This window comes from Haliotis rufescens, unplaced genomic scaffold (assembly GCF_023055435.1).
Source record: "Haliotis rufescens isolate VD_foot unplaced genomic scaffold, xgHalRufe1.0.p SCAF_11, whole genome shotgun sequence".
Taxonomy (NCBI): domain Eukaryota; kingdom Metazoa; phylum Mollusca; class Gastropoda; order Lepetellida; family Haliotidae; genus Haliotis; species Haliotis rufescens.
Genome location: NW_025963791.1, coordinates 37,131,504 through 37,152,910, shown reverse-complemented (window position 1 = coordinate 37,152,910; position 21,407 = coordinate 37,131,504). Strand labels below are relative to the sequence as shown.

Below are 21,407 nucleotides of genomic sequence, written 5' to 3'. Positions count from 1 at the left end.
TATTGTCATGGGTATGATGTCATGGGTATGATGTCATGGGTACATGAATGTTGTGACTGTCTTCAGTTTTCCAGCAAGCCCTCTCATTTTGTGACCAGTAACATTGATGCACCTGATGGGAAAACCACTTCATCTATAGACTATATGTTTCCATGGGGACAGAGTAGCATAGAAACAGTGTGTAACCATGGAGATCATGATATCAAACAGTTGGAAGAGCAGTCAGGACTAAGCCATCAGGTTAGTAAACTATGAAATATTTATGACTTTGAGTGCAGCTGGTGTGGTCTGTGTGAATTAAGGGGCAGGCAAAGTGATCCAGGGTGATCGTGATCCAGTGTGAGAGTGATCCCGGGTGAAGGTGATCCAGTGTGATCAAGTGGGGGGGTGATCATGTGAGGGTGAAAGAGTGAGGGTGATCTAGGGTGAGGGTGATCCAGTGTGAGGGTGATCCAGTGTGAGGGTGATCCAGTGTAAGGGGGATCGTGTGAGGGGGATCCAGTGTGAGGGTGATCGTGTGAGGGGGATCCAGTGTGAGGGGATCCAGTGTGAGGGGGATCCAGTGTTGGGGGATTGTGTGAGGGGGATCGTGTGAGGGGGATCCAGTACGAGGGGGATCCAGTGTGAGGGGGATCCAGTGTGAGGGGGATCCAGTAAGATCCAGTGTGAGGGGGATCCAGTGTGAGGGTGATTCAGTGTGAGGGGGATCCAGTGTTGGGGGATTGTGTGAGGGGGATCCAGTGTGAGAGTGATCCAGTGTGAGGGGGATCCAGTGTTGGGGGATCGTGTGAGGGGGATCCAGTACTAGGGGGATCGTGTGAGGGTGATCGTGTGAGGGGGATCCACTAAGATCCAGTGTGAGGGGGATCCAGTGTGAGGGGGATCCAGTAAGATTCAGTGTGAGGTGATCCAGTGTGAGGGTGATCCAGTGTGAGGGTGATCGTGTGAGGGTGATCCAGTGTGAGGGTGATCCAGTGTGAGGGGTATCGTGTGAGGGTGATCGTGTGAGGGGGATCCAGTGTGAGGGGGATCGTGTGAGGGGGATCCAGTGTGAGGGTGATGCAATGTGAGGGTGATCATGTGAGGGTGATCGTGTGAGGGTGATCCAGTTTGAGGGTGATCCAGTGTGAGGGTGATCCAGTGTGTTGGGGATCGTGTGAGGGGGATCCAGTGGGAGGGTGATCGTGTGAGGGGGATCCAGTTGGAGGGTGATCGTGTAAGGGGGATCCAGTGTGAGGGGGATCCAGTGGGAGGGGGATCCAGTATGAGGGGGATCCAGTGCGAGGGGGATCCAGTGTGAGGGGGATCGTGTGAGGGGGGTCCAGTTGGAGGGGTATCGTGTGAGGGGGATCCAGTGTGAGGGTGATGCAGTGTGAGGGTGATCATGTGAGGGGGATCCAGTGTGAGGGGGATCCAGTGGGAGGGTGATCATGTGAGGGTGATCTAGTGTGAGGGTGATCCAGTGTGTGGGGGATCGTGTGAGGGGGTTCCAGTTGGAGGGTGATCGAGTAAGGGGGATCCAGTGGGAGGGGGATCCAGTGGGAGGGGGATCGTGTGAGGGGGATCCAGTGTGAGGGGGATCGTGTGAGGGGGATCCAGTAAGATCCAGTGTGAGGGGGATCTAGTGTGAGGGGGATCCAGTAAGATCCAGTTTGAGGGGGATCCAGTGTGAGGGGGATCGTGTGAGGGGGATCCAGTGTGAAGGGGATCGTGTGAGGGGGATCCAGTAAGATCCAGTGTGAGGGGGATCCAGTGTGAGGGGGATCCAGTAAGATCCAGTGTGAGGGTGATCCAGTGTGAGGGGGGTCCAGTTGGAGGGGTATCGTGTGAGGGGGATTGTGTGAGGGGGATCCAGTGTGAGGGTGATCCAGTGTGAGGGTGATCCAGTGTGAGGGTGATGCAGTGTGATTGTGATCATGTGAGGGTGATCCAGTGGGAGGGTGATCCAGTGGGAGGGTGATCCAGTGGGAGGGTGATCGTGTGAGGGTGATCTAGTGTGAGGGTGATCCAGTGTGTGGGGGATCGTGTGAGGGGGATCCAGTGGGAGGGTGATCGTGTGAGGGGGTTCCAGTTGGAGGGTGATCGAGTAAGGGTGATCCAGTGTGAGGGTAATCCAGTGTGAGGGTGATCGTGTGAGGGGGATCCAGTGTGAGGGGGATCCAGTGTGAGGGGGATCCAGTAAGATCCAGTGTTGGGGTTATCCAGTGTGAGGGTTACCCAGTGTGAGGGGGATCCAGTGTGAGGGGGATCGTGTGAGGGGGATCCAGTAAGATCCAGTGTTAGGGGGATCCAGTAAGATCCAGTGTGAGGGGGATCCAGTGTGAGGGGGATCCAGTGTGAGGGGGATCGTGTGAGGGGGATCCAGTGTGAGGGGAATCCAGTGTGAGGGGGATCCAGTGTGAGGGGGATCCAGTAAGATCCAGTGTGAGGGGGATCCAGTGTGAGGGGGATCCAGTAAGATCCAGTGTGAGGGGGATCATGTGAGAGGGATCCAGTGTGAGGGGGATTGTGTGAGGGGGATCCAGTGTGAGGGGGATCGTGGGAGGGGGATCCAAAATATCAGCAAGGTCAAGCGTGAGTGTTATTGAACATGAGTATTGTGTGTGCTTCCAGGCCCGAGTGAGTAGGAAGATGGTGTATCCCCATGTCATAGAGTGCCAGACATCACTAGAAGACGCTATGGCAGCTTTTCTTGCTGATGCCTTCCAGGAGAAACAGATCTTCTCTACAAACAAAACCATCAAGCAGAACGGTGCCAGAATGGTAATGATGAAGTTATTATGTTTATTCTATTTACAGTATATGAAACAGGGACAATAGAGGGCTTGGGGCAAGGATGGCGCCATACAGTACGAGAAGCTGATGGTCCCAGACAAGCAGCTGAACGTGTTAGATTATTTCTATATCCAATATTAAGAGATCAGTGATGCCTCAGCTCACATCAACGTTGTTAATGTTCTTCTTTTTTTTCCTTTTTTTTGGGTGGGGGGGGATTGAAAACTTTTCTAAGACTTTGAATTGTTCATAGTATTATTGTTAAGATATTGAAGAGTAAGTCAGATGAGATACCGAAACTAGTGACTCCATATTTTTACATCTCATCCAAATTAGAATTACGATAACTTTAAAAGCATTGTCAGAATGTTTGGGGCACTACATGTACAGTTATTGATGTGATTATATTCAGTATTGTATGTCTGTTGTGTTAATTTCTCATGGGTGGCACGAGTGACCTAGTCGTTTAAGGTGTTGCAGTTCGCTGTGCAGGGTTGCCAGAAACCTACGATTGTGGGTTTTGAATCCCAATTTGCCCTGATTAAGTTTCTAGGTTTGTCAGCACCATACCCGTGTTCATGGGTTTCACCAAAGTGGTAAATGTCTGAGACCTGCATCACTTCGGGCTTTCCTCCCACTTCAAGATGACACCGTGATATAACTGGGATACTGTTAAAAGCGGCTGTAAACCCAACTCACTCACAAATAACTTCTCATGTTAAATCTGTTCATATTAATTGATTAATCGTGTGTATGATATTGCAAATGTGTGGGAACGCACATGAAATACATTGCCTCATACCTCTATTTGACAGCTAAAATACATTATGTGTTTTACCAATAACAAATCTTGTAATTTAGGAGTCAATCAGCATGATCATTTTGTCAAATTCTTGTCTTCCCAGGTTTTACAATTTCATCCCCATTTAGCTCCATACAATGTCTCCATGGTGAACACAGGCTCCAAGTCCAGGGAGCTACGACTCGTAACAAGCCACTGGAGCCAGGATCTGCGAGAGGCAGGCATGAGGGTGCTGGACACTGCTGATGTCAGTCTGACACAGGAGGCTCAGTTCAGACGGTACGACCAACCCCAGCCAACATAAGCAGGATTTTATAGCAATGGATCACTTCAGTGGGTCTGTCTAGCGACTACACATTGAATTATTGTATGGCCTGGCACTCTTCTGTCCTGAACTTGACACATCTCTGAAGAAAGCACTGAATCAGATGATTATTAAGGATGAGTGGTATTACCAAAGTAATGCACCATGACTGTGGAATATATTTATTTTATGAGAAAAAACAACAATCTAGAAACGCATACAAAAGCAAGTCTAGCCAGCTCTAGCTAGCTCTATTCCTATGAAATCAACATAGGGAAATTTGTTTATTTTACTTTTAGAGTCAAGAAGGATAGTGTGTATTATAAGATTTCATGGACTAAATGTTAGTCTAGTATAACTGGTAAATTGAGGTTCGTTTTTTCCATGATACGTATTACAATATCATGTTTTAATGCTCGGTATATCGGGTCATTTCAACTAGCTATATTTATCATGTGTTTAATGTTATACACTTGCCATATACCTTTGAAATGTTTCTGTAATTTCGAAAATGCAAGTTCGCATTCTGGAGTGTTTCTGTGGCAGTGGTGTAACACCAAGTCATCTGTCCCGGAGAGGGCATCCTTGCAGTTATTGAATGAGTAAACATTATGATGTTCCAGCATGTTGTTTTGTTTCCTACGTTGATGTTTCTAATTGCTTCTGAATTCAAAATTGTGAATTAAACAATATATTGTGATACGTATTGCAATATGGGCTTGTGCATTGTAAAATATTGTGATACACTGTAAACATCCAATACCCACCCCTTCTGAATATTCACATGGATAAATTGTAAAAGGGAGTATATAAGCTTCTCCTGTAGGGCTGGGACGAGTCCAAAATTGACTACAAGGGTACCCGACCCCCCATTACCCACTGTAGCTCTTAAGAGTTTGGTACAAAATATCTGATTGAGAATTGTTTTACTGGAGCTCTGGCAAAAAGTATTTAGATACATGTATAAAACGATCTGGCCAGCATAACGTGAAGTTGACTGAAGCTTTATCTCTATTCCAACAGATAAGAGTCAGAAGGAATGGGTGCATAGTCAGAAAGAAATGGGAATATTAGTGACTTGTAGTGTAACCATGGAGTTGCCCTAGTCAATGTTTGTCATTAAACAATATATCACATGACTAACAACGGGTCCGGATGGTGCTGTGGGTACCCAGGTCCTGAGTACCTGAGTTACCTATTCCAGAATTACCCTATTCTCTTGCTAAAAATTTCAATATTGCAGACATATGAATGCACACACATGACAATTTGTCTTATTGTTTTACCCTGTCAGGATATTTACAGACACAGTCTCTCCATTTTTCACAATGTCACAATCTCCACAAAACATGACACATGTGAATGAACTGCCACATAGTCCATCTATGGATTTTATTGTAAACGACCATTTTATTGTAAAAAACATGTTGGTATCCTTTATACTGCAGCACTTCAAAAACAGACTGGTGAGATTCCCTATTTCATAGTGTTTATGGATCTAATATGGATGAATCCTGACTTCAATTCTCCATGTTATTAGATAATTCAAATATATTGGTAACATGTGCAGTACATGTGTATTTCGAAATTACTTTGGTTTGGTTTGTTGTTTAACGCTGCACTCAGCAATATTCCAGCTATATGACTGTAAATAATCGAGTCTGGACCAGACAATCAAGTGGTTGATATCATGAGCATAGATCCACGCAACTGGGATCGATGACATGCATCAACCAAGTCAGCGAGCCTGACCACCCGATCCCGTAAGTTGCCTCTTACGACAAGCATAGTCGCCTTTTACGGCAAGCCTGGGTTGCTGAAGACCTATTCTACCCCGGATCTTCACGGGTCTCGAAATTACTGAAGTGTTCAATTCACCGTATGTGGTTTAAGCTGGGAAATAGGATGCTGGCTCTGACTGACCTTGACTAGAACAAGGAAGGGCATTGGGAACACTGGTGTCTCCAGGTAGATCCCCAGCACTCCTTGACTCAAGTGTTGATAGTTTATACTGGCAGGCCATAGTTGGTCTGAAGTGCTGCACTTAGCTGTGCAGTTATGTCCCTAGACTGTATCAGGATCTGCTGATCATGGATTTCATTCCCTGATTTGCCTCCCGTTATGGCATTTGGTGTGTCAGCACCACAAACACGTCCCTTACCAGTTTTAATGTCATTAACCTGCATTAATTCAGGCATTCCTCCACATATTGTGTGTTTGTTTGTTTGTTGTTTAACGCTGCACTCACCAATATTCCAGCTGTATGACCGCGGTCTGTAATAGTTGAGTCTGGACCAGACAATACAGTGATTTAAATCATGAACATCAATCTAGGCAATTCGGATACGATGACATGCATCAACCAAGCTAGCAAGCATAACCGCCCGATCCCGCAAGTCTGCTCTTTCGGGTTGCTGAAGACCTATTGTATACCTGGATCTTCATGGGTCCCTGCACATGTAGATGAAAGACTTTGATGTAGCTTAACACAACACTCTCATTAATCAATTGATCTGCTCATTAGTCTTTGAAGCTGCTGATTCTGCATGTTTGACCTCTGCTATCAAACCAGCTAAACTATTGTATGCTATCATGACTACCATAGAGACCTAGGTTAGAATAGGTCTCGAGCAAGCCATGCTTGTTGTAAGAGGTGACCCATGCTTGTTGTAAGAGATGACCCATGCTTGTTGTAAGAGGCATACCATGCTTGTTGTAAGAGGTGACCCATGCTTGTTGTAAGAGATGACCCATGCTTGTTGTAAGAGGTGACCCATGCTTGTTGTAAGAGATGACCCATGCTTGTTGTAAGAGATGACCAATGCTTGTTCTAAGAGGTGACCAATGCTTGTTGTAAGAGATGACCAATGCTTGTTGTAAGAGGTGACCCATGCTTGTTGTAAGAGATGACCCATGCTTGTGAGATGACCCATGCTTGTTGTAAGAGGTGACCCATGCTTGTTGTAAGAGGCATACCATGCTTGTTGTAAGAAATGACCCATGCTTGTTGTAAGAGGCATACCATGCTTGTTGTAAGAGATGACCCATGCTTGTTCTAAGAGGTGACCCATGCTTGTTGTAAGAGGCATACCATGCTTGTTGTAAGAGATGACCCATGCTTGTTGTAAGAGGTGACCCATGCTTGTTGTAAGAGGTGACCCATGCTTGTTGTAAGAGGCATACCATGCTTGTTGTAAGAGATGACCCATGCTTGTTGTAAGAGGTGACCCATGCTTGTTGTAAGAGGCATACCATGCTTGTTGTAAGAGGTGACCTATGCTTGTTGTAAGAGGCATACCATGCTTGTTGTAAGAGGTGACCCATGCTTGTTGTAAGAGGTGACCCATGCTTGTTGTAAGAGATGACCCATGCTTGTTGTAAGAGATGACCCATGCTTGTTGTAAGAGGCATACCATGCTTGTTGTAAGAGGTGACCCATGCTTGTTGTAAGAGATGACCCATGCTTGTTGTAAGAGGCATACCATGCTTGTTGTAAGAGATGACCCATGCTTGTTGTAAGAGGTGACCCATGCTTGTTGTAAGAGGTGACCCATGCTTGTTGTAAGAGGCATACCATGCTTGTTGTAAGAGATGACCCATGCTTGTTGTAAAAAGGTGACCCATGCTTGTTGTAAGAGGTGACCCATGCTTGTTGTAAGAGGCATACCATGCTTGTTGTAAGAGATGACCCATGCTTGTTGTAAAAGGTGACCCATGCTTGTTGTAAGAAATGACCCATGCTTGTTGTAAGAGGCATACCATGCTTGTTGTAAGAAATGACCAATGCTTGTTGTAAGAGGCATACCATGCTTGTTGTAAGAGGCATACCATGCTTGTTGTAAGAGATGACCCATGCTTGTTGTAAGAGGTGACCCATGCTTGTTGTAAGAGATGACCCATGCTTGTTGTAAGAGGCATAACATGCTTGTTGTAAGAGGTGACCCATGTGTGTTGTAAGAGATGACCCATGCTTGTTGTAAGAGGCATACCATGCTTGTTGTAGCTCTGTAGGTCTTGGTTGGCTCGGTTGATGCATGTCATTGTATCCCGATTGCGTAGATCAATGCTCAAGACAGTCACTGGTCACAATTATTTATAGACCAGATGGCCTATAGAGCTGGAATATTGCTGAGTGCAGCATTAAACAACAACAGAATTCTGACTCAGTCAGTTTTGGACCACCTGTGTTGAAACTGTTAAGAAGTTGATGTACACTGAACCCTGTGCTTGTAGGGGTCGACTGAAATGAGGATTGGGTGGTCACAATGGCTGAACTCGCCAGTTTGGTGTCACTCTGCCCTGACAGCATGTAGTGCTCGTGCTATCAACCACTTGTTTGCCTAACCCAGATTTGATTACCGTATTCGACGTAATAAGCGCCCTGCTCTAATAAGCGCCCACGGCGATATTTGCTAATATATTGGCTAGTGAACAATATCAGTTAGCACCCCTTCCGATTAATCAATGTACACAACACTTATTTATTCGCGTATAATACGTACTAGTGTGTTATATGCACCCTTAATTATGGGCATTTAAATTCTGGAAAAATATATCTCTCGTATATAAACATTTCAGGCTGTCAGCATAAACCACGAAATTTATCTTTTAACTCTGTCTTTTTCACCAGAATAATATTCTAATAACAGCCCCCTATTTCTAATTTTGAGAGCGCCCTGGGCGATTATTACGTCGAATACGGTATGTTGAAGATGGGGGATAAAACTGGGATGTAGCAAACTGCCACATAAACAACATTTACTTGCTCGCCCTCTCCCTATTACTGTGTTTATGTTACAGAAATGACGAGCTTGGCATACCATATACTGTAGTGCTAAACGATCAAACTCTCGACACCGGTGTCATCACCATACGACATCGGGACACCATGTTGAAGGTAGGCGTGGACATATGCATCATCAAGCTTACAAATAACTATTTCATTTTGAAATGTATTCATCAATACTTGTAATTGATTATATAAAACTAAAAAAAATGAAACAAACTTCAGTTCATATGATTGTTCTAAACATACAGAACCTTCAGCTTTTCCAAAAACCTTAAATTATACATTAATGAAATATGAACTATACTACTCAACTTTGGATAGGGGTATTCAGATATACATTCTATTTAAATAATGTATGCTCCGACATGTGAGAACTAGTTCTGTGTATTATGGAAAGATAAAAAATATCCCTATCAAACATGGAGTGGTGTACTGAAACAAGATGTTGCAGGTTGATCAATGTATCTCATTTAGAGAGTTAATAGTATTCAGTATCCAGTAAATAACTGGATCACAATGAATATCTGAATACTACCACATGACATTAGACAGTATTGATCGGTGAAACATGTGGTACTGACAGCAGCCATGTGTTACATTCCACGTTCGGCTGGTTCTATCAACCATATATATACACGTCAGCAGAGATAACGAGCGATTGTCACAAAAAAAATGCTCTACATTTCAGAGTTGCTGTTGATAAAATTTGTATGTCTCAACCTTGCTAGTTGCTACACTTGTTGTGTTGGCTCTGGTATGACAAGCGACCGCCTGTGGTCTAGTGCTAGAGCGTCAGCTGAAGAGCGGAAGGTTCGGGGTTCGATCCCCGGCCATGTAATACCAAAAGACGTTGAAAGATGGTTCTTGTTGTTACCCTGTCTGGCGCTCGGCATTAAGGGGCTAAAATAAGGACTGGTCGGCTCGGAGTCAGTATGCTGTGTCTGAGTGGGGTATTCATGTTAAACTGCGACATGGTATCTCAGTGGGCTAGCACTATAAATCGGCATCAGTTCGGACTATTACAAGCAGCCCCACACACACGCATCGCTATATAAGTGCAATAATCTTGGACGCAATGTTAAACCCATTTCACCTCACCTGGTATGACAAGCACTGAAAACAGGACAAAACAGGGTAGAGCTTATCAACTCTGAGCCTTATAGTTCCATTTGGTCTGTTCAAGCCTGTAGGGACTCCAGGTCATGTTTGGTTCCCGTCCACTGTGCTTGTCATGCGAGGCGACTTAATGTATCTGTCAGCCAGACTTGGCAGCTTGGTAAACTGTTTGTCATTGTCCCTCAATAGCATTGATCATTTCAGTCACTGGTTAATCTGACACAGACTAGGTAATCTACCACATTATATAACAAGATTATTTACAGGCCATTGTCATATTAACACACAATGTCATTTAGAAAGTGGTCTAACGTAACAAATGTTATATTGGGATAACACTTTCTTCGCGAAGTACAGATTCTAGTACTTTTGGGGATTGAGTCCCATCTGTTATACGAACCCACACTGACAGAGTGAGGCACCTAATCGCCAGCACACAAAGTCAGCAATCTAACCCACCCAGCCACCGAGGCTTCCAAAAAATGAAAGTCTGACAACTGGTACTCCAGATCACGTACTTTGTGTACACCTCTGACGAGTGTAAATTGGCACGGCTCCCACTATGGCCTCAAGCTATGAACACACAATGCCATTTAGAAAGTGGTCAAATGTACTGACAGATCACAATCTGAAAAATACTATCATGAAAGTATATCCTGTGGATAAGCCAACCCTTTTCTACAGAATCTTTTTTCTGGTCCTCAAAATTTTGCTTATCTGCAGACTTATACGGTAACAAATGTGATATTTGGGATAACACTTTCTTAGTGAGGTACAGATTCTAGTACTTTTGGGGTTGAGTCCAATCCGGGATACGAACCCACACTGCAATGTACTGTATTGTACATGTTTAGGGATTGTATGATCACTTCTGGGCCCCTTCGACCATGTGTAGATGTTGCATTATGACTTCTTGGACGGTACAACCAAGTTTAGGGGCCACAGCTACATTTCCCATGTGTAGGGGCTGCATTATTACCCTTGGATTACCCCTGAAGATCCGGAGTATAATAGGTCTTTTAAAGGAGACTATGCTTGTTGTAAGAGGCGACTAATGGGATCGGGTGGTCAAGCTTGCTGACTTGGTTGATGCATGTCATCGTATCCCAATTGCGTGGATCGATGCTCATGATGTCAATCACTGGATCGTCTGGTCCAGACTCGATTATTTACAGACTGCCTCCATATGGCTGGAATATTGCTGAATGCAGCATTAAAAAACAAAATATAAAACCCTTGGGGCCTCTGAGAGTATGTTAATGAGCATCCATTTCAGGGACAGTTAGGTTAGGTCTTGAAATTGGGAGTACTCTTGTGGGTATTTCTTTAGTATGAAGTATTCCAAATAAGGTAGTCACATTGAGGAAGCCTTTGACACTAACAAGAGTGAATGCATGATGCCTAAGTCCCAGTCCTTACTGTTGCAGGAGCAAGTTCACATTGCCAAGTTCAAGGAGCGCTTGGTACGCTACACAAGTCCAGTCTAATGACAAGCACCATGTGAGCAGGACAGTTGTATATCTGCAAGAGTCCTGCTTCTACAACTTACGTCTGATAATCAATATCATCATGGTGCTTTAATTTCACAAATTATGCCTTATGCCATTTCCTATTTCAACTTGCACCATGTCACCCATGTTTTTTTCATTTGAACAATAGTCATGCCTTTGCAGAGGGGGAAAAGATGTACATGGTAATTCAGAGGCAGGGGTCAGAAATTTGTATCCTATATCTTAAAGGAGGTAAAACCTCTTAGACACCTGGCCTTACACAAATAAGTGATCAATTGAAAGAGTTCCATTGTTCCATTTGATAAAATAAAAATAGAGTAGCTATTTGGGGAATATAACTTCGGGTCTTCTGTATAGTGCAATTTATTTACTAGGGCTACTAGTATCCACAATAATTTACTGAATTATCAATATTTTGTCAGTTGTACCAAAGATGTCAGACAGGAAATCAATGTCAACTCCAATCAACATTGATTTCAATTTACAGAAGTTAAATTAAAACTAAACAAGACCAAGGGTGAATTATGACCTTGATGAATAAAATGAAAATAAAAACAGACCAAAGCATAGTTAAGTGTTTGTCTTTATTTATACAATTCATTTGTTGCTTACAGCAATTTGGTGAAAGGTTTTTGACAAGACGTCGCATATCATTATATCATTTTTAACAATGAAACCAAAGATAGTTGAATAACTACTCTATCTGCATGCATCAGTCTACACATGGTTTAATATGGTAGATTACAGCTGTTACGAAGAATCAAATCCAGGCACCATTATGAAATAATGAATAAATAGTCTGTACAAATGAATGAAATGGCAATAACAGTAAACGACAGGGGTCCATGATATCTGGAAGGAGCAGAGAGCTACTATTCAGTTACGGAGAGTACTTCTATAACCCATGTCTTGGTGAGAAGATCAGCAGTAAACTAAAGCAGCGCCAATGGTGGTATTTTACTTACATGGATACAGAAAAGGAAATACCACACCTCTTGACTTAACTGAGTTTGAAAGCAAAGGATAGTTTTTGTGGAATATCACCATGGACTCTGGTTAGACTGAATACTGTACAGGTTTTAGTATATTGTTTCTGGACCCCTGTCTCGACAGTTAAGAGTGAGGCTTGTACAGTACATACAGACTAGTTGTAAAGCTGTTCCTATCACTGGGGTAACAAAGGTCATCTACCTGATGCCCCAACATGGGTTCCCACTCTTACAAACCATGTATACAATTCAAATGTATTCACTCGCTTTAACAAAGTCTCGCACTACACGAATGACACCAGTAGTTGTAAATCAAGGCTTGCTAAATTGATCCAAACATTTACCGGATATTGCTGAATTTTCATACTTATTACCAATGATTATTTTCTGCCTTACATGATTACTTCTAGCACAGCATTATGGATCCAGTCCTACAAGTTTGTAAGAGCGAGATGAGCTAGCGAGAAACAGTGGCTTGATCATCAACACAATATCTTCCATCTGGTCCCCATCGAGACAGCAAAACACACAATATGGCATCAGTAGACATGACATATGTACAAAATGCACCTATTAAGAAAATAGTACTATCTTATATCCCTCACGGAAGTCAGATATGCTTCATACAATGCTACTGCTGGTTGACATTTTGATGTTAACATGACCGTAACAAAACAAGTGTTGAACTATACATTCACACAGACCATTCTATACTATTGTATGCTACTCCCCGTAATATCCATGAATTGTTCACAGGCAAACATTTTGATGGACATCCTTAGCCGGAATCATTGATGATCAAATACTGGCACTTTTGTAATTTCTACATGATGCACAATCTAAACCCGGGAGTCTGACACAAGATCTTATTTTGTACCCCTAGTGAGTATACTTGTAAACAATGGAACCAACAAAAGCATATCCTATAAAATAAATTGTAACAAAACTAAAACTATTGATAATGAATATTGAACAATAGAATTGATAGTATCTGTTCACATCACATACCTGGGGGGCACATGTCTAATTTGAAGCAACAACATATTTAATTTAATAGAGTAAATAACACCATGTGATATTGATGAACCTCAAACAGGCTCTGTAATTATAATTCAAAACAATTTAAAGTAGATATCATAAATTAGACATGTGCCCATAAACATACCAATAAGAATTTCAGAATAGAAAGTCCAACGCCCAACCGGCCAGTTAGAAAATAGCCCAAATTCCATTTATAAAATACTTTTCATCACCTTGCAGGCAGACATACACAACATACATTCTGATGGCTATATTAAAATACCGCAGCATGATCAACTTCCTAGCAACAGACCAATCAAGTAAAGCATGCTCCTTTGTTGACACAACTAGAAGGGAAGTGTACAGTTCTGTCGCTAGTCTCGTGATCAGGGACTTCTCATGATTAGTGTTAGTAGATACACGAATCACCATGTATACGACTGCTGGATCACCCTAGTCATGTTGACATGGTTGAGACTAAAATCACTGGTTATTTGCAGATACACAAAAACTCCCAACTGAGATGTGAACATTAAAAGTCACTTACAGACATTATTTTATATCTCTGATAGAACCAAGAATGTTAACAATCTGAACTTATTTACAGTTATTGTTCATGATAATTTCTTATACTGGACATAATTTGCAGCTATGGTCAGTAACTGGAGCCAGGTTGATATCCAATTTCTGTTCTGAACTTCCTGGAAGCTCCTGGAAGCATGCCTTACTTCTTCAGTCCACCAACATTGACCCTTATCCAGCCCTCAGTATTCACATGGGGAAAGTTTCTAGACAATATCTATCCTTAAGCCGGTAGGCTGAGCTTCTTCCCCTTCAAAACTGAAACAAGAAAAAACACAATAAAAATTGCATGATAATGAAAATATGACAAGGGAAATCATGTGTTCGTCACTTAAGATGAAATATTTTCTGAAAATGCTCCAATATAACTGTAGGCTACTGACATCCTGAGTGTATGTGTCTCAGAACACAAGTGTACTCCATTCCTAGACTTGTACAGTGAAACCATGGAAACCAAAGATACTGTAACTTGATGGTCAGGACAGAATCTTTATTAACACTTTGGCCTAACATCAACATGCTGTAAAAACGGAAATTGATAAACATGATATATACATCAAAAAAGAAGTTAAAGAAAAACTGATGTTTTTCATACAACTGTAGTTAATTTGTCATGGCATTACAGATTAACTATAGTCATGTGACAAAACATTGGGTGTTCTTTTTACGTCTTTGGAGTAGCATGTTTGTTTCTACCGAGTGCTTTGAGTTACTAAATTTTCACTGTGCACAAAGTCATATGTCACGTAAGCATGCCAAAAAATACACATTATTGTGAACCATACAGTTTCATCTCCATCATCTGGTAATTACTTCACTGACCTAGGTGGGAATACCATTTTGTAAGCAGAAAACCGTGGCAAATACATACATACATATACATGTGCATATGAACATCTACATGTTATTTCCACTCCCAGACATATAATACAAAAGCAACAGTTCAGTCGACAATCAAACTAGATAAGATGTTCACAGGGAGATAACTGAAACCATGGATGTGGTCAGACAAGCAGTAAAAGGAATGGTATAACAGATAAACTAATAAAATTAATAGCAAAATGTGAAAAAAAAATAAAAAAATAAAAAATCCCACAAATGATTGGCATGTTATTATTCAAAGTGTTTATGTAGAACCCAGGACTAACGTGGAATTCTTTTTTTATATTTGACGTCAGCAATCTTCATGAGAAGTATCCTTTGGGCTGATGTAAACTTATTTATTTTAAATGGGTTTCCTTTGTTATCATATTGGCAAGTGTTTAAAAGGGTTAGTCATTTTACTGTGATAAGTCTGTTCGGTTTTGCATGTATCTAATGTAAAATGATCTTGAAGAAATCCATCATCTTATTTCAAAAGCATCAATAGATTGTATATTCCATCATCAATTGCACAGCTGTCAACATGGTCAAGAGCAAAGGTCAACTTTGAAATAGCTTTGGTTGTTGGACTGGGGGGGCAACCTGATGTTATTATGAACAATCAGGAGTAATTTAGAGGAATCATATTGAGCTTTACATGCAGTTCACATCCTGAAAAAATCCTGATTTAAGCATAAAGCATTTGTCTCTAAATCCAGGGTTAGTATTCACTACAGCACACTTAGATTGCTACTGGCAAGTCCTTCATGCACATGAAATGGGTGAAAAAGCATCTGTACTCGAGGGTTGATTCTCACAGTTTATGGGATACATACAGGATATATGCAAACTAGAATACTCATGCTATATTATTATTTAGGAATTTCGACATGGTGAATGGGAGTCCATAATCAGCAGGTATGTACATGACCACTATGCTGTGATGGTTTGTTTATCAGTAGGTGTATAGATTAATTAAACAACGACAAGGTTAAGACATAAGTGAGTACTGTACATTGTGCAAATAGCTGATAAGGGCAATGGTGTGCAGGAATGCTCAGCTATCATGAAGGATAAAATTCAAAGACGTTACAAAGAATACCATCAAACTTTAAGTGTTATATTCAAAATCATGTGGCGTAATTGTACGGCATGGTTTCAGGTTGGTTCATTCTGTCCATATTTGTTAAAGCCATTGTTCTCAAAACTGTCCGAAACAAATTTGGCAGTGATAACAAGGTAAAGACAAATTTCTCATTAAAAATTGTAAGATGTTCTAGGAGAACTTGTCTCTAATAAAATCCCTGTATGGAGTACATTTTCGGGGGGAAAAAATCTGAAAATATTATCCATGGTAGTTCAAAATCAGAAAATGCAGGAAAATTGGAAGGCTAAACCAAAGGGAGAGAGACCCAAAGCCACTTGTGTTGTGTTCCAGACTCAATGATGCTACTCTAGCCATGCAAACCAAGGCAGCAACATATATCATTCCCAAGATTTTCGTACCTCATGTCCTTTATAGCTTTGAACTGACCTGAAAATGATTAATTTGAATACTTTCATGTCATCCGTAGTAAGAATTTTGTTCATGTTTGGGAAAGACTTAAGTATCAAAATATAACATTCAATTTTCCTTTTTCTAAATTGACCAAGTCAATATATTTCCCCCTAAAAATATGACATGTTTTTAGAATGTGATTAAATGGATTAGTTGATGTCTTTCTGCCTTTGCCTCTTCTAATATATGATTAGATAGTTCACACAAACAAATACTAACAATCTTCACAAACATCACCCAAAACAAAAGGCACAACGGGAAACTTTTGGCCATGATTTAGAAAGAATTGCTTTCTGAGGTGTCACTTTACCCAGTAAGTATTTTTTCATCACATTGTAGATATTCTAACATGTAGGTTGCTTGATCATGTTGATGATATTTTGATCAAATAACATATAAACATGATAAAGTTTTTGTTTCAGGAACTAGGGATAGACAACCGTTTCATTATTTTTGCAAAATCAACATAAATCTGTAACAGAATGCCTGCATACATCACACACATCATACATTTGTGAAAATGTTATCTATAAGTGTACTACAAAAAAGTACAAGTAAACTGATTTTAGGAAGTATCTTCCATATGATGTATACATTTATAGAAACAACCAATGACTACAGCAAGTATTTATACATGCCACAAGATGTCAGAAATATGTAAATTTAACATTCTTTCTCTCTGCGTTGGTTGAAACAAACTCCTACAGAATACTTATCACAGGATGCAATATGGTTTAGTGAGGATGTGTGAAACATGAATAAAGTGCATGTGCCAACATGCCTGCCATACATCATAATAATCAGACCATCTTGTCATACTGAGTTTTAATGATCACCCAAGAAGCATCACAGCATTAGAAACCAAACCAAAGGCCAACATGGTGCACAATAAACAAAACAAGTGGCTGGCTGTCAGTTTTACAAATTTATCAACAGCCTAAACTGTCCAAGACAGTCTGCTCTGCAAATGCTGGAAGTTCCATTTCCAACAGAGAAACTAATCTGTCAAAGTAACAAAGAATTAATCTGTTGATGTAACAAAGAATTGATTATTTGTTATTTTAACAAAGCAACAAATCAATTCTGATAATTTGACACACTAGAGCGGATGGTAATTTGCCAATTCAGTTTAGTGTCTAGAAATCTAAAACCTAGTTAATTTCAGGCACACTGTCATTCATGCTAGGGTGGGATGCCAACTACATGTACTTGCCTAAGAATGAGGTTATATTGGAGCACTTTCAGTACAACAGAGGACCAAAGACAGCACCAAACAGTTACTAAACCAACACAAGAAAAACTTGTAAAACACCCACCTTTAGTGATGTACAAGTAGAAGAAATCGCAATACAATATTGTCTGTACACATCCAGCCACCACAGCTATCAAGTCAAAGAATCCCTCGAAGTAGTAACGGTACAGCCAGTTGAAGATGTACAGAGCTCTGTAGGATCCCAAGGCAAACAGGTAATGGCTGGTGATGGTCTCGGCCTCACCGGTCTTGCTCACCATGAACAGCTGTGGCAGGATGGCCACTGACTCCAGGTAGATGGAGAAGGTCCACAGAATCTGTACAATATAACATCAGAATTATAGCCAACTACCCATATATTTGAACATGCAAACCATCATGCAACTAAGTCCAGTCAAGTCCCATTAATCCGACATGGCTGGTTGCATATGATTATGTCGGATTAACGAGTATGTATGATAAACGAAATTAAGTAGTTCCAACGTTCGTCGGTCATAGTTCGCGAAAGGTTCTTCCGAAGTGACCTGTAATGGGATGTCCTCAGCGATAGCAAGAACTTGTATCTGATTTTAATGAGATTGAGGTAATCTAAGCATGCAATTAATCCTGTTTTCTTTACTTATGGCATTAACTGTTTATTGTTAAGCAAAGTTTATCTCTGCAGCTTTGTAATATGCAACTACCAGCCTACTCGTCTTGCATCAAAACACTGGCTGTGTACTCGCGGGCAGATGACCATAGAGTACGCTGATCAGTGTGTTGGGGTGAGACTGATTAATGAGTGATTTCGGTAATTCGTTGCAAATTAGGTGTGTCGGAGTCTGAGTGCGAGACTGTCAGATTAATGCACTGATTTAATCGGTTTTCATCATTAGTCGGATTAACAAGACTTGACTGTTGACTGTATTAAATATATATGAGCCATAAATGATACTTGTTCTAAAAATATAAGACATTTAAGAAGTTTGCAAACTATTACTCAGTTTTGAAAATGACACTGTAGCGATTTAAAGTCCATACATTGATGTCATTTCGACTTTCAAAGTACTTTGCTTTGTTTGAATAATTTCTAATTTCATATAATTAAATAATATCTGACACGCACACTTCCTCTAAAAGACGGCAAATATATAGTGATTACTGAAATCAATAACAAAATACACCAACCTCAAGGGGAGAGAACTCATGATTGACAAGGAAGGCCAAGCCACCGACTGGCACCACCAAAAATTCCATTCTGAATGTATCGTGGTTACTGTCATAAGTGGCCCTGAACTTCATGAACATAAGATAGACTGTGAAGAATGACGATGTAAGGAAGAACAGCTTCATGGCTGTGTTGTAGATCGAGATGAATGAAGTGAACAGATCCAGGTATCGTGAGGTAAACACCAGGGCGAAAAGTATCTGACTCTTGCCAGAGATACCTGAAAATAAAATAGGTATCATATTATTCAAACTGTTAAATACAAAGCGATAACTGTGTGCAATTATTTGACATAATTGTCAAAGAATATTTTGAGGTTTGAATGGCTTTTTGACAAGATGAAACATCTCAATCAATATTGTGCTGTCAAAACCTACATTTTTTGAAGACACGAAAGATAACAGCCTCTTTTTTTGGTTGTGGCGACATTTTGGGGCTTCCCCCTTCATTACATTGTTTAACTTCATCCAATAAAATGTTCTATTTCCATATGCACCCTTAGGCTTTGTCTTAACAAAAATGACAACAAAACCCCTACATAATAAAAGCCATGGGACAGGTGCTCTCATTACAATTACAGAAGAACCTGGGGATAGGATAAGCATGATTAGAAGGAAGGCACTTTTCCAAAATATTTAGTTTTTAGGAAACTTTTTTTTCAATACTTTTCATCTATTAATGATAACTCTTTTACAATGTTATTACTGGAAATATACAAATTGAAATATATAACCAAACTCAGATACTTTGGTCTTGTTTTTGTTCATCTCAAGAGCAATAAAGCCCAGCCTTCTAAATCCATGCTAGTCTGCTAGGTCGAGATTACAAATTGCGCCCAGGAAAATCCAATGATGGTAGTCATCATTGATTGATTTGAAGACTATAGTTCTGAACCAGTTCTCAAAGCTTCAATTTTGCTACAAACTGTAACGGAATACAACTGATAGAAAATGAAAACACAGTAAACATTTTTTGTCTCGTCCACTTGTCCTCTCGCCTTTTTACAAAAATTCTAGTGCTAGAAGCTCTGAATAGGCATTCCTCTAGAAAAAGCAGCCTCGACTTATCCTGGCATTAGTGAAATGAACCTTCCATGAGTAAAGATGATACCATGTGAATCATCATGACATAAACATGACCAGGAGACTTATGGGTCCATGAAAATTTACAGATACACTCACTTGAATGATTACAGCATTATTAGTATTAACATTATTAACATTAAATGATTAACTGCCCGTAATTGTAATATGAAATAAAGGAAACACCTTAATTTTCCTTACCGTTTTAATTTATCATAACCATTAAATTATAGATCACCAGTGAAATTGTGGTATACTATGATTATCAGACTATAAAGTCCCACGCTTGCTTGACAACGGTATAAGGATCTATACCGAAATGTCCCTTTCACAGTTATTAAAGAAGTTGTTATCCATAAATTGTGCCTACTTTGTCATCCACAAGCTTCTGAGTAATGCATATCAAACAATTCAGCCCCACAAAAGCAATGCTACCCACTGATTTGAAATGCTAATCAATAACATGACCATGAGATTTTTATAAACCTGCTTCTCATCTAAATTGGTATTGTTAGCAGTCTGATTTGGTTCAATGAACTGGCTTCCTGCATTGAACATGTTGAAGACAAATTATGAACAATACATATAATTAAACAACAAATAATCAAGGACACCTCAAGCAACAGATCTTAATTCTCACAAATGGGACACAATTGCAAAAGGAACATGTGCAACACCTTATCTAATTTTACCCTGAGCATGCAATAAAATTACCTTATTTTAGCAATGTTTTCTGTTGGGTACCAAACTCAAAACAGTGTTATACAGACCTACAACTTCAAAGGCAGCTAATACGAACCAAAAGCATCATACAAGTGGAATTGTAAATGGTGTGGTGCTTATTTCAAAATCGCAAATATCTAGAGCATCCATGAGGGGCAACTAAAACCATATAAAAAGTTAGGGTAAAACAAACATTCCACCCTGAAAAATGTCATGTCCATACTGTTCATTACTTCATGTTTTCTCAGATGCTAAGACACCTACAAATTAGCCTATAGAATGGTTTTAAACACAAATGGTAAACGAGGATGCCACGTCAATGCCACTTGGTGATTGGCAAAATGTTGCTACGTGTACACTGGAACTTCTCAGTACCTCACTGGGCCCGGGGGATCAAATTACACTCGGTTCAAAGACAAGTCACCAAGTTTCCTGTATTTCATTTTATCAAGCACACACAAATGGAATAATGAAACTGGCTTTTGCAAAATAAAAATAAAAATATAGCATGACTACAGCATTAGAAGATATGATGATGTTTAAGGTTCCTGGGTGCCTTATTTACAAACACCTATTGGGACCTAAGTTAACGTGTCACCGGTGCATTTGCCGGTTGTCCTGTCGCTATTTAAAACACCCAAACAAGGTACAAAATGAAACCATACTTCACCTGCACATGATCTCGTCTTCCACATCTTTAGCAATAACAATACTATTGCTAAAAGATGGGACATATCACCGCAAAGTCTGAAGATATTCATCTTGGATGCGTCTGCTAGCTCTCACACGTTCCACTATGGCGGCTGCGGACGTGGCTCGAACTGTCTTATGGGAAA

General features: G+C 40.6%; 2 protein-coding genes across 7 annotated transcripts in view; one reads left to right on the top strand and one right to left on the bottom strand.

Annotated features, from left to right (window-relative positions):
* Positions 1-13,802, top strand: part of LOC124153094 (DNA polymerase subunit gamma-2, mitochondrial-like) — a 20,741-nt gene extending 6,939 nt beyond the window's left edge. For all 5 annotated transcript variants that reach the window (XM_046526240.2, XM_046526243.2, XM_046526241.2 and 2 more), the window contains 5 exons: positions 67-240; positions 2,614-2,763; positions 3,681-3,856; positions 8,682-8,778; positions 11,214-13,802. In XM_046526240.2, the coding sequence (XP_046382196.1) occupies positions 67-240; positions 2,614-2,763; positions 3,681-3,856; positions 8,682-8,778; positions 11,214-11,273 (657 nt within the window). In that variant the 3' untranslated portion in view covers positions 11,274-13,802. The remainder of the gene's footprint in view (positions 1-66; positions 241-2,613; positions 2,764-3,680; positions 3,857-8,681; positions 8,779-11,213) is intronic.
* On the bottom strand, positions 11,868-21,407 carry LOC124153095 (ER lumen protein-retaining receptor 2). Of its 2 annotated transcripts, XM_046526245.2 has the most exons (5): positions 21,242-21,407; positions 18,727-18,986; positions 17,624-17,876; positions 16,256-16,283; positions 11,868-14,146 (listed from the first exon to the last, which is right to left on the bottom strand). In XM_046526245.2, the coding sequence occupies exons 1-5, from the start codon at positions 21,330-21,332 to the stop codon at positions 14,095-14,097; spliced, it is 684 nt and encodes a 227-aa protein (XP_046382201.1). In that variant the 5' UTR covers positions 21,333-21,407; the 3' UTR covers positions 11,868-14,094. The 2 variants fall into 2 exon arrangements, with proteins under 2 accessions (XP_046382201.1, XP_046382202.1); XM_046526246.2 differs by lacking the exon at positions 16,256-16,283 and having other exon boundaries at positions 21,242-21,405.